Genomic DNA, 15,661 nt, shown 5'->3' with positions numbered 1-15,661 from the left:
ATGGTCTTGCGTGAGAATACAGAACAGTTATTGGCTCCGCTGCCTCGAGGCTGCCGGCACAAAATCAATCCATATGGCCATGTTTTCAGAGTGGTGATCATTTTGTTAAAACGTGTTGTGAAAGACAGTTAATTACAAGAGGTAAAATAAGACTCCTGCTGCATCATAGCAGTTTTTAGCTGTCACAGCTTTTATTCTGGGCATTTTTAGTGCTAAGTAAGTGTTAAACTAAGGCTTGATACCTGTTATTGCTCATTCTACCCAAAATTGTTATGTGGAGTAACTCTTATTTCTCCTTCCGCAACATTACTTACATTGATCGCTATGTCTCCTTAAGTTGTTGCCATTGAGTGGCAGAGATATGGATTCTAATGGGGTATTTCACCTTCAAGTAACTTTAATTTTTTTGTCTTGTATATGTCCTCCAGCAACTTCTGCTACGCATATTGCTTTATCTTTCTGGCTTTAGCCTGCACTTTTACATTTTCTATACTACATCATTAGAGGAGAGGTCATTTACAAACTATAAACAATAGAAAATGACAATAAGCTTTGATTCTACGATGCACGTAACATTACGTAAGTGCATCTAGAGTTCTCTAGTGCTTCTACTGTAGTGCATCAAAGTATCGGCCTTTAGTAAGTGCGACTATATGCTGCACTTAGGGTACCACCAGACTTGTAGATTTTTGTTTGCAGCCCCATAGGGCTGCGTAGAGACACAGCGGATCTGGGTTGAGAGCAGGCCGCAAGTTCTGTGCCATGACGGCATTTACACAAAGTTGCAATGGCAACATGCCTCTCTTGTGTGTGGCGGAAGTTAATTGGATTTACCCAAATGTGGAGGTGCAGAAGTTTGCACAGTCTAGTCTGAAGAGTTGGTCAGTCTGTTTTGTGCTGACCAGGCCAAAAATATGATTTCATTTTTTAGAGCAAGATTATGAAAACCAGAAAAATTGAGGGAGACCACGCACTATAAGGGAGGCATTTGAATTTTGCACCAGCTGAAAGCTAGCCATCTGTACGTCTCATTCCTTGTTGCAGAGGATCATATATTTCACTTCTCTATACTCCTAGCACTTGTAAGTTGTGAACTCTTCTCCCACAAGCAGAGAGTGGACACGCACCTTCAGGAGTGCTGGCCAAACTATCAGTGCCCAACCGAGGCAGTTTCAGTAGCTTCTAATATGCTTTGCAAATTTACCTGATTGTATATTTTTCATAATGCAGAAGTCACTCCAGTCCTAAATAATAAGTGAAGCTCAGGGTCACACAGCTGATGTGTGAATGATCTTGGAGCAATTTGATGGGCCTGTCAGAAGCTTTACCTGGTCCCCTTGTCAGAGGCACAGCGGCTATGACAGCCTCTCCCTCAGCTTACCGTTTCTGAGCTGCGTTCCTGCCACTTCATATTTATCCCTCATTGCACCAGAGAGACTCTCCGCTTCCGATCAGTGATTCCCAGTGACACCAGTGAATGAGTGGCCTGCAGTTTGACAGCATGGAAAATAGGCGCATTGTCACCTCACGGGTGCAGACATGGACTTCCTCATTGCTCAGATACAGTGAGGCTCAAAGCAAGGGACAAAAGGATGAGTTTTAGTGAAACCTGCTGTTTACTTTTAAATAATCTTTTACAGGTCAGGAAGGATTGCACTGTAATAAATACTCGTACCTTCCCTTCTGATCTCTTTCCTTATTGACAGATCTATTATAATATACGATCTTCCATACTGTTCAAAGTCACAATAATATCTGCCAGTTTAGCATCACATAAAGCTAGACAGCCACTGGTTAAATGAATTCATTTTTCATTTCTCTAATCCTTGTAAGTTATGTATGTGTGTGAGCCTGGCCGAATGTTTAAGGTCTAATTGCACTGACTCTTTTTCTTCTTTAGCTCCTGACATTTCCACGACCCCGTTTGCAACATTTTTAAAACCAGGGTTTGTTGTACCAAAGAGGTTAAAGCCTCCAACTTTCTTGGCCTGAATTTCTAAATATAGATCAGGGTAGGCAGGAGAGCGTAGGAGGCATCATACAATCAGTGACTCATACAGCAGCAGTTGCCTGAAAGTCTCCTACAGAGCTTACAATAATTCAGGAGCAAAGCACTGGCAAGCTTAAATGATGTATTAGAGCTGGTTACGCATTTCATTGGATTGCAAGAAAAAAACTTCAGAGCCCCGACCCTGTGTGCAGCCTATAGATGTGCATTTAAAATAATGTACAAGCTAAAGCAAGCAAGTGGTCTCTTTGTAGCAGAGTTGCACTGTGTGAGACAGACTGTGATATACCATCATTGACTGATCATAGCAGGATTTCTTTATCACTGATAAAGCAGATGCTATTATCTGAAAATCACTACATCAGCTGCCTAAAATCTGCATAGTAGCTTTTCAAATGTAGTCCAGAAAGTGCTGCGCTCAGTGCCCTTTATCTAGTGAAAGAAAGATAAAAGCAAGTCTGACAAGTGCACTGTACTTGTTGCTTCCTAGATTATGATGTCTTTCAAAAGGAAAGTGTAATGTAAGTTATGTTAATTAAATGGGGAATGTGAAGACGTTAACTTAAAAATGTTCATGAGATGGAAGTCACAGGCAGATAGCGAGGGCCTTATACAAATGTAGAACAATGCACAGGCACAGCTAGAAAGCAGTCTCTTCCTTTGTGTTACCATACAGTTATTTGTTGCTCTATACCTCTCCCCTAATGGGCGCCTGTATCAGTCTGTTGTTTATAGGGGTGTAGTATGGTATGCCGGCGGCCGGGCTCTCGGCGACCAGCATAACGGAGCCCGACCGCCGGCATACCAACAGCGTGGCGAGCGCAAATGAGCCCCTTGCGGGCTCGCTGCGCTCGCCATGCTGCAGGCAGGGAACGGTACACACGCCACGCTATTTATTCTCCCTCCAGGGGGGTCGTGGACCCCCACGAGGGAGAAAATCTGTCGGTATGCCGGCTGTCGGGATTCCGGCGCCGGGATACCGACAGTCGGCAACCTGAAGACCACCCGTTTATAGAGGAAGCAGAAAGCAACTCCTTATATTCAGTAGAGTTAGCTGGACATGAGGTGATGTGTGGAAGCTGAGTGTGGGTTGCTCAGAGCAATGCGACTGATTATGAAAACAAATGAAAAATTTTCATTTTTCTGTGCTAGATATACTGATGAACTTCAAGGGGATGAGGACTGAACATTTTGGCAGGCTTTGAGTTTTGCGGGAGCCAAAGCAATCGCGTCTCTATGTATTGCCAGCATGCAAAATGTTGCACAAAGTATCTTCAGAAACGAACCTGAAAAGGCACAAATTGGTATGCAGTCAGTGGTCAAAGTTGTAGTATGGTACCGAGGGGACATGGACAGATCCAAGCGACGTAGCCACACCCCCTCAATAAAATCATTGTACAGAACAAGCGGTGTAATGAGTCGAGGGATACTGCAAGATTCAGAGGTCAGGCGGGTGCATTCCTGGGAGCAGTTGCAGCGGGTGCATTCCCGCTTGCTGCAGTGTGGGTTGAGGTGCTGTCACCAGCAGGAGCTGTCTTGTTTCTTGTCTAATGGCCGAGATGCAGAGGGTTTTCCGGGACAGAGCTCCTGCAGTAGCAGAGGGTACGCTACCGCCATGCTGCAGTGTACGATCACCCTCTGTAGCCACATAAGTGTTGTGTCTCATGCAGGGTATTCCATAGGTTACCTCAAGGAGACGATTCTTCTAATTAGGGAGCACGCTGCCAGTGCTTGATTTAAAATTGTAGTTGCACGCCGCCTATTCACCAATGAGAAGGAAGGGATGTTATTTTTTCTGTGCAGGGTAAATACTGGTTGCTTTTGCATGTAACCCACACATTATTTTTATTTTTGCACCACAATTAAAATTTTAGTTTGAACACACCCCACCCAAATCTAAATTTATCTGCACATATTACATCTACCCCTCCTGCAGTGCAACATGACTTTGCCATTTGCTTGCTTTTTTGCTTTACTTACAAACATAAATCAGGCCTAATGGGTTTCATTCCGAGTTGATCGCTCGCTGACGTTTTTCGCAGCGCAGCGAACAGGTTGCTATGTGTGTGCATCGCAATGCGCAGGCGCGTTGTACGGGTACAAAGCGGATCGTTGCTGGGCGATGGATTTAACGAAGAATCCATTCGCACAGCTAATCACAAGGAGATTGACACGAAGAGGGCGTTTGTGGGTGTCAACTGACCGTTTTCAGGGAGTGTTTGGAAAAATGCAGGCGTGTCCAAGCGTTTGTAGGGCGGGTGTCTGATGTCAATTCCGGGACCAAAAAGACTGAAGTGATCGCAAGGGCTGAGTAAGTCCAGAGCTACTCAGAAACTGCAAAAAACTTTTTCGTCTCGCTGTGCTGCATTGTAAAGCGAAAATATACTCCCCCGTGGGTGGCGACTATGCATTTGCACGGCTGCTAAAAGTAGCTAGCGAGCGATCAACTCGGAATGAGGACCAATATGCGCTGGGTAACTAGCTCCTAAAGGAAGCCTATGGCCAAAATAGGGATTCAAGCTAACACCGCTAGGCAGTGGTGCGGCCTCTGTAGTACCTGCTGAAAAAATTTCAGAAATGAAAATGTTGACACAGACTTAGCTGCATCCAGGATACGACACTTGTCCTTACTTTTCTGCTATGCAGGAGAATCTCCACTGCGGCTGAGATCACGGCCAGGAGGGAAGGCTGTGTTGTTCCAAACTGGAATGGGAGTGAAGGGAGCTGAAACAAGAGAAAATCTATGAACATTGTATTTCGCATTGTTTTAGGGAGAATCCTACTGTCAGGTGAATTTTGAATTTGGAGCTCCTGCTCTGAGGAGAAAACCAGAAAGAGAAGACGGAGACCTTTTTTTTTTTTGACTGCAGATTAGATTACCACCCAAACTCTGTGTGATGAATGCCACAAAATACATTGGGCCAGAGCATTGGCTATGAAATAAAGTTTTAGGTTGAGGATCCTCAGGTCATCCTCCTTTGCAGTGTTGTAAAGAATCCACATTTTCGCCTGTAGACGTCTGTCCAGCCAGATGAACTTTGTCATTTAACGTTGCAGGGCCTGATAAATATTGTCAGTGAGTCCATTGGAAGCATATGGAACACATACAGTAGTTTCAGTAGAGCATTCATCTTTATGCTGTTGGCTTGCCCTGTCCATGAACGGAGATCAGTCATTTATGGAGTTGAGTGTTTTTAAAAAGCGGCCAGTAATTTGTTGAAGTTGAACTTAAAGTAGGATATTTCATTAAAGGAATAGATTTTCTGCTGTAGGTATACTTTGTTACTATCAGCAGAATGTCGTCAGCATATAACTTGATTTTGTACTCCCAAGGGAAAAAACAGGTACCAGAAATGTCTGTACAAATTGTAATTTCAGAGGTGGTGGGCTCCATCATCAGTACAAAGTGTGAGAGCGGGCACCCTTGCCAAGTACCATTATGTATTTCAAAAGCAATATAGACAAATCCGCTAGTTAAGATAGAGATGTTGGGATTGTGGTACAGCGCACAAACCCCCCTGAATCAATACTCATTTTCTACTTGTAAGGATTTGACAGTGGAATTAGCTCAAATTGATGGATGCTTCTGTCAACGTTGAAGTATTTAAAGATGTATTATTTTAATTGGTGAAACATGTGTAGTGGGTGGTAATCATTTTCTGTGTGTGACTGTAGATTATAGAAAAGCCTGATTATAAATCAGGTCATTATTGGTCTAGCAGCAATATTACAGTAGAAAATGAAAAATGTAGAATAGCATTGTAGAACGCCCATTTTACTTTAATAATGTATCTATCTGGCTTTATAATGAACATTTCCAGGCAACTCAGACTCACAATACCACTACCCGCAATAGAAAAAATTATAATATATGCGTATGTATATATATGTATATATATATATATATATATATATATATATATAAATAAATAAGTGTGTGTGTGTGTGTGTGTGTGTGTGTTTGTGTGTGCTGCTAGACTGCTTTGTTGTGTTTCCTGATGAAGGTCCCATGTGGACTGAAAACGTTTGAAAAAGAGCGATATGTCTAAGTTGAGTATATTTTAATAAACTTGCTCTGCTTGAAAATTTTCTGAAAGTCTGTAGAGCGCCCCCTCTTAAAATGTTTATATATACTTATAAACTTATGTTACAGATTTATACAGTATGTAGTAGTAATTTAATTTCAGATTTGAGCCACTGTGGGAGTTCTTTTGAATGCTTCAATGCATGCTCTGTGCACAAATATTCTGAATGGTCACACAACACCACAGCAGTCAGTCAGTAATCATCTTCAAGGAGGGGTACATTTTAAATCCCAGAATTGGTTTAGGGACTGGCTGAAAATGTTGTGTACCTACATCTTATCAGTCTGAGAAATGGGTGTAGCATTGCGTTTCTAGCCACATTGTCCGTTCAAATCCACAGTAGTCATGTTGTATTTTTTTACATGTGTTCCATTTAAGGGGGAGGACAATAAATGAATGTGAACTGAGGTGAGAGGAGAGAATAAGGTGTCAGCTATGTGCAGACTTGCTCTTGTAGAGTGCCGGAGCTGATTTGTCTCCTCGGCACAACACACTTGGCTAGTGTTGCAGGCTGTCTCCACAATGGCCTGGCAGTATAAGTGCTGTTATCTCCAGCCTGCAGGCTCGTCCACGGGAAGGTGTTCATTACATATTCCTTGTTCCTTTCAACGTCCTATTCTCCGCATGTCCTGGGCCATCAGTTAATGCCTCTTTTATTATGAAGCATGACAAAGTCCAGACAGAGCAGTCCAGAATTACTTACAATGTTATTTAGTGTTACACACACATTTGACAATATAATTATATTCTTTGCAGCTGAAATGTTTCTTGGACTGTTAAAGTAATAAGGGATGGAAATGTCTGGATGTGAATAAAGTGAAATTACTTCTGACAATAAAATGCCACGCGCCTTCAAAATGCAAGCCCTTTTGCCCTCAGTGATTTTTTTTGGTTGAGCATGTATTAAATATATATGGAATAAAGTAAGTGCGCTGGTATTAGCCAAGTTTAATTTGACTGCAATGCATCTATGCATTTCGGAGACTACTGCTGCGTCAGGAACCTCAATACATGTACATGAGCTACACTCTTTGGTCAGGAGCCTCACTACACGTCACATGAGCTACACTCTATGGTCAGGAGCCTCAGTACACATCACATGAGCTACACTCTATGGTCAGGGGCCTCAGTACATGCAACATGAGCTACACTCCATGCTCAGGAGCTTCAGTACACATCACATGAGCTACGCTCTATGCAGAAATAATAGAATCATGTATGGTCCTAATACTCATTTTCTATAAGTTTTCAAGTCTATAGCAAAGAGAATAAGGTGGAGATGGACCAAGCCTTGGAGAGAAATTAAGTGGAGAAGTTGCAAGAGCAACCAATCAGCTACTAGATGCAACTTTATAGGCTGTGCAAGATAAATGTAAGCTAGAAGCTGATTTTTTAGTTATGGGCAACTTCTTCACTCTACCCCCCCCCCCCCCCCCCCTTAAATCTGACGTTTTATACTATATATATATATATATATATATATGGTTTAGTGCAGGATACAGATGATCAGGATGCCGACAGTTAAAATACAGACAGCTGCATCCCAGCTGTCATAATCCCTACACATATTGGTAAGTACTTTAACCCTAAGTTAGCGGAATGTGGCGGGATTCTGACAGATGCTGCTGTTGGTATTGTGACCATTGGCATCCTGACTGTTGGGAAGCTGACTGCATCCCTGTATAGTACAATAGAATTGCATCATGTGCATAATCAAAGGTAACATCTTCTCTTTAGTTATTGCCAGCTTTTTATATAGAACTTGCGTATTACGTTTTACAGTCTATTTTACCTGTCACAGAAACATATACCCACCCTGAGGTATTTGTTCTGTCAGCAGCCAATTAACTTATCACTGTGCAGGAAACCAGAGCATATGGAGGAAACCCAAGGAAGTATGGGGAGGACACACAAAGTCCTCAGAGACAGTGGCCTTGTTGGAACTGAAACAATGTGCAGTGAGGTAGCACGTCTAACTTTTGTGCCACGGTGCTGCCCCAAGTAAGCCAATGAATAGTAAATAGAAGAGAGGATGTAGACATTCAGACTACTGTATTTTTAAACAGAATTAATACATGTCCAAATAAATGTATAGCACATAGTTAATGTAAATGTAAATCTATTAACTAGAAATATTAAAAACATTAGATTTTAGATAATTTTATTAGCTAGAATGAGTGTATATTTATTATAGAGATGAGCGGGTTCGGATTTACTCGGTTCTTTACACCAGAATTATCGCCATTTCTTATTTTCTGGATTTTTCTTATTGGTTAACCAAAACACTTGACGTCCGATAGCCAATAAGGAGATTCGGGTAAATCCGAGTAAAACCGAACCCGCTCATCTCTAATTTATTATTATTATTATTATTATTATTATTATTATTATTATTATTATTATTTTACGTTTGTAAAGATTACATTGAGAATCTGCTTTCCTCACAAGTTCAGTTTTGCAGGATTGGGAGCCAGTTTAAGGAAAAGTTGTCCTATTGCTATGTACTTGTATTAGAAGTTTTGTTAATTCATACAGAAACATTATCAGACTGAGGCTGTTTACAAAAGTCAGACATAACTATGTTTACATATACTTATGTGTGAACCTTCCAAAGTATAGATATTCATCGGGAATGCATCTGTCTATGGGACGAATCCACATAAATTAGACTTGTTTGTAGTGCTTGGTTTCTCACAGGAACAGTGAAGCTAGCGTATTTAATCTGGAGTCAAGTAGTAAAGCTCTTGGGATTTGAACCGGATTCAAGCTGCATGCTCCACTGGCCCGTCCTTGTATTACAGATTAAGGGAGGCTGTGGAGGGCTGTGACATTATCAAGTGCTGCCTTCTGTCCCAGAGATAGTTAGCTCTGCTCGGATGCACTGCCTTGTCTTCTCCTTTCCTGCTGTGCTGCAGAATGAAGAGCTGGGGAGCTGACACCATACTGCTCTGTGCAGGGAATGTAAACAGAGAGAGAACTATCTGCAGAATGCCCATCTCCTTCATTTACTAGCCATGGCAATTACTATGCAGCATCCTTATGGGGAGGCAATGATTAGTGGTCCAAGGGCACTACGGCACATATAAGCAGCCCCAAACAGGCCGTTTATCCTTCACATAGCTTACATCATGTTAGCTCTCACAGAAGCAACTAAAGTTACTCATAGGAATTACTCATCTTTATTAATTAATCAAAGAACAGAGATTTTTTAGGATTTTTTTGTAAAACCATGAAGATATTTATATAAACAATTACATTTGCATCTATCTTGTGTTCCAAATGAATATGTTTTATTTTATGCCTTCAGTTAGGCAACTAGTACCTGTAGCTACAGTCTGATTTATACTGTATGTTGGTGGGGAGAAGATTGAGGGCCCAATGTGGAGGCAAATCAGCTGCAATTGCTCCAGCATTGTAAGCACAGGACATTGTAGGGGTCATGTTTCTCCCATCGGTATGCTGGGCTTCTTAGCCAGCAATATTATCATTGCTCATTTCGTGCCAGCCCTATCGTTAGTGGAAAGGAAGCAGGCATTTTGATGGGTATACACAACTCTGCCCAGCCTATAATTCTGGCGAAACACGCTATGTGAACTTTGCCTACATGCAAACGGGATCAGTAGGATTTACCAACATCGGGATGCCGGCCGTCAGTACACCGACAATGACATACTGATCGTCAGTATGCCGGCAGCAGGGCGAGAGCAAAGAGTCCCCTTGCAGGTTTGCCACTCTGCAGGCTCGCTCGCCACAGGTTCTGTTCCCGCTCTATGGGTGTTGTGGACACCCATGAGTGGTAATAGCCCCTGTTAGCTGTCGGAATTGTCAGCGGTCGGGATCCCGGCATCTGTATCCTGACTGCCGGGATCCCGACTGCCGGCAACTCAACTGCATACCAAGCAAACGCTTGGTTAGAATCCAGTTACACCTGTTTAGGGTGAATTGCATATGACTCATACTTGCATACTCTCTTGGAATGCCCGGGAGGCTCCAGGTAATTAGGTGGCACTCCTGGACACCTGAAAAGGCAAGTCTCCCGGAACTGGCCAGATGGGGCACATCCCCTCCCACCACCCTCTATCTCTCATCCTCTGCATGCTGTCAGTGTGAAAGTGCTCAGGGGGGGGGGGGGGGTGACATGAGCATAAATGCCTTCATGCCCCCACACTGCCCATCTATACCGATTCCCCCCCCCGTCCTGTTGAGCCGACCTAGCTGCCTCCGCAGCCTGAAAGTTCACATGTATCATATGACTGCATTAGCCACTGTGTGTATATACAGTGTAATGAATGCCGCTTTCTCTCTGTCAGAAACCTATTGGCTATAATGGTACATGCTGTTGTAATTGTAAATTCACTTCTAGTGCAGTGAATTGTAAATCCTTTGCGCTATGTACAGTTGTATATAGTATTAGTTAAAGTGTTCTCCTGCTCACAGGTCATTTTTAACAATTATTTTATTTATCAATAATTTTGACAACATTAATATATATTACAGTACTATCTGATTTATAGTGGTTCCTTACACAATGGCGCATTTCTGCTAAATTAGGTCACTGCATGTAAACCGGTGGTAGCGATTCACCTTTTTAGGTATGTTCTGATTGGAATTCTGGCGGTGAATATTAGGTTAGGCTGGACATTACTGCTGCATACACTAGTCTCCTGTCTCTTGTCCTGTGTTGTGTGTTCTGTAATATGTCTCCATTGTTTTGTACTAAAGCTGATCACCGTGTATAAACATAGCAGCTCAAGTGACTGAGCAAAAGTAACCCTAGATACCTCACTTGTTTTGCAGCTGATCAGCGGTGGATCTATTGTAAGTGCTGAGGCAGCATGGGATCACGTCACCATGGCCAACCGGGAGTTGGCGTTTAAAGCCGGAGACGTCATCAAGGTCCTGGATGCTTCCAACAAGGACTGGTGGTGGGGTCAGATCGATGACGAGGAAGGATGGTTTCCGGCCAGCTTTGTGAGGGTGAGTAATGTCACAAGCTGTTATTACACTAATTTGGTTGAACACGTGGGGAACACCATTACCCTTCTGAGATATATAATCAATTGTTATTGATATTGCTTATATCAACTCATATATCAGTCCCTCCAGATATTGAAGCTATTATCATTCTGTAATAGCCTCAGACTGATCAGTTAACATTATTATCCTTGATTTATATGGCGCTACGAGGGATCCACAGCGCCCAATTACAGAGTACATAAACAAAATAAAACCGGAAAATAGTGACTTACAGTTGAAGACAATATAGGAGAAGTACAGGGTAAAGAAACATAGGTACAGCAGAAGACAAGCCTGACATAAGTATCAGGGTGGCAGAAACAATGGGATTTGGTGCCGTCGAAGATGGTTTAAGCAAGAGAAGGATAAGCACATAAGTGTTGAGGGCCCTGCTCGTGAGAGCTTACATTCTAAAGTTGCCTGTATTCATTGTTCCCATGTATACAATATAATTTATAGCTTCAATCAAAACTCTATAAAGTGTGTACTTACACAGGTACAGTGCTCCTTTATTGTACACTGGCAAGAACTGGGAACACTGAGAATGCCCTTATAAAGCAGGCGAAGAATTAAATCATTCAAGTGCGCTTTCATGCAGAAAATATATATGTCAGTATACACTGCCCCTCTATATATAAGGTACTCAGTATAACATTGCACTGACAGCTCTGACATACCTGCGTGCTGGGGGATTTCTCCTGTATGCAGGAATAGTACAGATAGTGCTGGAAGTTATACAGCAGCTCTCTTACATCTCTGCGTCTCCACTTTCTGTGGCAGCAGTGACCTGGTTAAGCTTCTGTGTTGCCAAATCCCAAAAGAATAGGCTTCTATTTTTGGAAAACTCTAAGGATTTAACCAAGGATTTCCATATTTATTTTTGTTTCCCTGTCAAGATATCACGTCAGCAGCTTATGCTTCATAAGTAAGCAGTTACATCTCAGCGCTTTTAGAATTGTAAATTAGTAGGAGCCACAAACATGAGTTGAACTCGAGCACATATGGCCCACCAATTAATCTAGCTGTATATTATGTATTACTAATATTGTATAGTCTAATTAATCCAGCTGTATATTATGTATTACTCATATTGTATAGTCTAATTATTCTGGCTCTATGGAACCGCTATTAATGGTTTTGTTGTTTGTGGTGCAGATATATACATATGTTTTCTTCTTAAGCAGTATATACAGTATACAGAGAGAGACACATGAAGAGAGATAATGAGGGGTAAATTAATTTACTAAGGTGGCAGGTTTTTTTTTTTATAACTGGTGATGTTGACCATAGCAATCAGATTCTGTCTATTATTTTCTAGAAGCAGCTAGTAAATGTTAAGTAAAATCTGATTGGTTGCTATGTTCAACATGACCAGTTCTAAAAAAACTCCCACCTTAGTAAATTTACCCCTCGTCTGAATATCTGTCAAGCACAAGCAGTGTTCTGAGCGAGAGGTATTTGCCGCTTTAAGATTACCGTATTTAAGTGTATAGTCCTCAGAATACAAATATCCTTCCTATGGGAGTATAAAAGAAGCACAGTATGTATAATTTCTATTGCGCTATCAATGTCTGCAGCACTTTATATAATCGAAAGAAGTAGAAATGTCAGTTTTTCGGCCGAAGAACTTATATTCTAAGGGAGTATTTATCAAAGCTCAGAGAAAGATACAATTGTGAGAGATAAAGTAATGGCCAATCAACTTCTACCTTGTGTTTGAGAAATGACAATTAGGAGCTGATTGGTTGGTACTTTATCTCATACAATTTTATTTTTCTCCAAGTTTTAATAAGTACCCCCGAAGTGGTAGATTGCTAAAATATATAGATATACTAGGTAGAGATATCACATCAGTGCTCAGTAATAATAGTTGACAAGTACAAAGTGCCTTTATTTAAATTTTTAATGCTGTTCCAGTCATTTTTTTATGGTATACACGATAGACAATATGTATCATTTAAAGCTTGAAATGCCAGCTAGCGAACAGATAGATACTGGTCCTTGGAAGTCAAGTTAGACAGAACAATTTGGTGAACCTCTACCCAGAAACCAATTTAGGTACCAATAGTCAGTTAAAGCTCATATGGCCTGTAACCTCATATATTTTCAAACCACCTATAGATACACTTCCTCAATACTTCACCCATCTGGTTTTTTTAGAGTTTTCTTGCTGCATAAATGGTTAAAGATGTGCTTAATAAAACTACACACTGAAAGAAGGAGATTCAGGCGTCCTTTTCATAATGTTGTTCCCACTTCTCATATCTTGATATATTATGTTCTAAAAATAACCAGCGTTTTCTAACTCCCCAAAGCAGGGTTCTATTCCCCCGTGGGGGGATTTGAATCCTGTGAAATCTAGCACTCACTGTGAAAAGACAGCTGGCTCTTTGCTGGTACATAGATATAGTAATTAGCAAAAAGAAAGAAAAAGTGCTCATTATTTATGAAGCGATGACTGAGAACCCAATAAGAAAGGTTAATGTTTAGAGAACTATGTGATCCTGCCTTGTCTTCCAAAGCACAGAGTGCACTGGTTCCCTTTGATACCAATGAGTGTCTCTGATCTAACTTTACAACAAAGAAAAAAGGAAATGCAATATGTCTCTGAATACAGAATGTCTATATGTATCCCCAGCTTGAAAGAAATAAAAATGGGTGCATAAAAAGTGCTGTAACCTGTAGCAACCAAATAGACAATGTTTAATTTTACATTTACAGTATAACAATTCCCGGCATGAATAAGGGATCTGGCTGCCCTTGGCTAGTGCACTTGAAGTGCCCATCCCCACTCATAACTAATATCCTCAGTAAGCAGTTGCTTCACCCTGTAGTCTGGTTCAGAGAAAGACGTTTACAAGGGTCACATTCTGTATAACAATAGCGGGAACATATTAATAAATATAATTTTATTTATAAAAATAATGTTCATCAGATGAGGGTGGTGAAACGCCAACTGATTAGTGTCCTACCTGCTACCTGTAACCTTCAGTTGAACTTGTTGCAATTTGATCAGTGCCAATCACCAGGACCGTAATTTGGTGTGTGTGGAGTGTGGCACTGCACATAGCGCTGCAGGATAGGGGGTGGTGTTGGCAGCACTTGTCAAGTATCCGTTTTAATTACTTTCACTTGTCGCTCACACCCTTTTTGAAACCCAGCATCTCCTGACCGCCTCTGTCTCCTACAGCCACCTCTTCCGTCCCTAATACCTATACAACATTCAGGATCTTAACTTGAGAGCTCTTTGTTATTCAGTCACCCTGTCCTTTATTACATTTCAAGATGCTGACATACCCAGGATTCATACCCATTGCCTGTGGCATTGCAGTCAGACACTGTATTCATTGAGCTATCTGCCCTTACATAGAAAGCTAGAGAATTTTAACTATTTGAAATTTTCAAGTACTTAAGTTATCAATGAGTTGGATGTAACTGTCAACATTTTAAAAAGAAATTAGCAGATTAGCAGCTCTTCCAACACACCCATGAGGTGGCTGCCTAATGTCACCAGAAGCCCTAATCACCAGCTTTCCTTCCTGTTTAGTTATATTGGGTTATATTTTTCTGTGCAGGGTAAATACTAGCGGCTTATGCGGGATGCGGTTAAGATCCCGCCGGACGGAATCCCAGCGGTCGAAATACCGACGCCGGAATCCCGCAAGGGGCTGCGTTCCGCTCGCCACCCCTGTAGGGATTGTGTGGTCGGGATTTCGACTGCCTGGGTCCCGTCCAGCGGGATTTAGTACTGATCCCGCTTATGCATGTAACCCACAAATGTTAGCTTTATTTTTACACTGCAATTTGGATTTCAGTTTGAACACACCCCGCTGAAATCTAAATCTGTCTGTACATATTACATCTGCCCCACCTGCAATGGTTTAGCCCAGTTGCTTGCTTTTTTGCTTTACTTATAAACATAAATCAGGCCCTTTGTGTAGTCCCACATAGGGCCTGCACAAAAAGTGCTATCTGTAATCTTGCCAGTTCTGATGTGTGTGTTACCTCAAAGAAGGGAGAAAGCAGGAAATGTAATATTTTATTGGGGCAGATTTTTTAACCTGGAGAAGGAATAAGGAAGTGATAAACCAGTGATAAGTGCAAGGTGATAAAGGCACCAGTCAATCAGCTCCAATATGTAAATTAACAGTTAGGAGCTGATTGGCTGGTGCGTTTATCACCTTGCACTTATCACTGATTTATCACTTCTTATGCCTTCTCCAGATTAATACATCCCCACAGAAAAGTGACAGTTAGGAGCTGATTGGTTGGTACTTTCTCACCATGCAATGTATCACTCTCTAAGGCTTGATAAATCTGGCTTTATATTTAAAACTGGATCTTAAAATGTATGTGTGTGTATATATATATATCATATAAAAATGTTTTATCTTAAAACAAAGAAGAAGAAAAAGTAACAAGCTCACTGCTATATACTTTTGATGTTTAGATTGGGTCCTCTGCTTCTGCATCAATTTGGTGTCCTAGAGGTAACATGGGAAAAAATGTCCAGGTCGTAGTACCTTGTGCGGCACACAGGACAGACGCGGTT

General features: G+C 41.4%; 1 protein-coding gene across 7 annotated transcripts in view; it reads left to right on the top strand.

Annotated features, from left to right (window-relative positions):
• ARHGEF9 (Cdc42 guanine nucleotide exchange factor 9) overlaps positions 1 to 15,661 on the top strand; it is a 735,112-nt gene that overhangs the window by 482,610 nt on the left and 236,841 nt on the right. For all 7 annotated transcript variants that reach the window (XM_063937200.1, XM_063937199.1, XM_063937201.1 and 4 more), the window contains one exon: positions 10,891 to 11,070. In XM_063937200.1, coding sequence (XP_063793270.1) covers positions 10,891 to 11,070 — 180 coding nt within the window. The remainder of the gene's footprint in view (positions 1 to 10,890; positions 11,071 to 15,661) is intronic.

This window comes from Pseudophryne corroboree, chromosome 8, assembly GCF_028390025.1.
Source record: "Pseudophryne corroboree isolate aPseCor3 chromosome 8, aPseCor3.hap2, whole genome shotgun sequence".
NCBI lineage: Eukaryota > Metazoa > Chordata > Amphibia > Anura > Myobatrachidae > Pseudophryne > Pseudophryne corroboree.
This window is presented reverse-complemented; position numbering and strand designations above follow the sequence as displayed.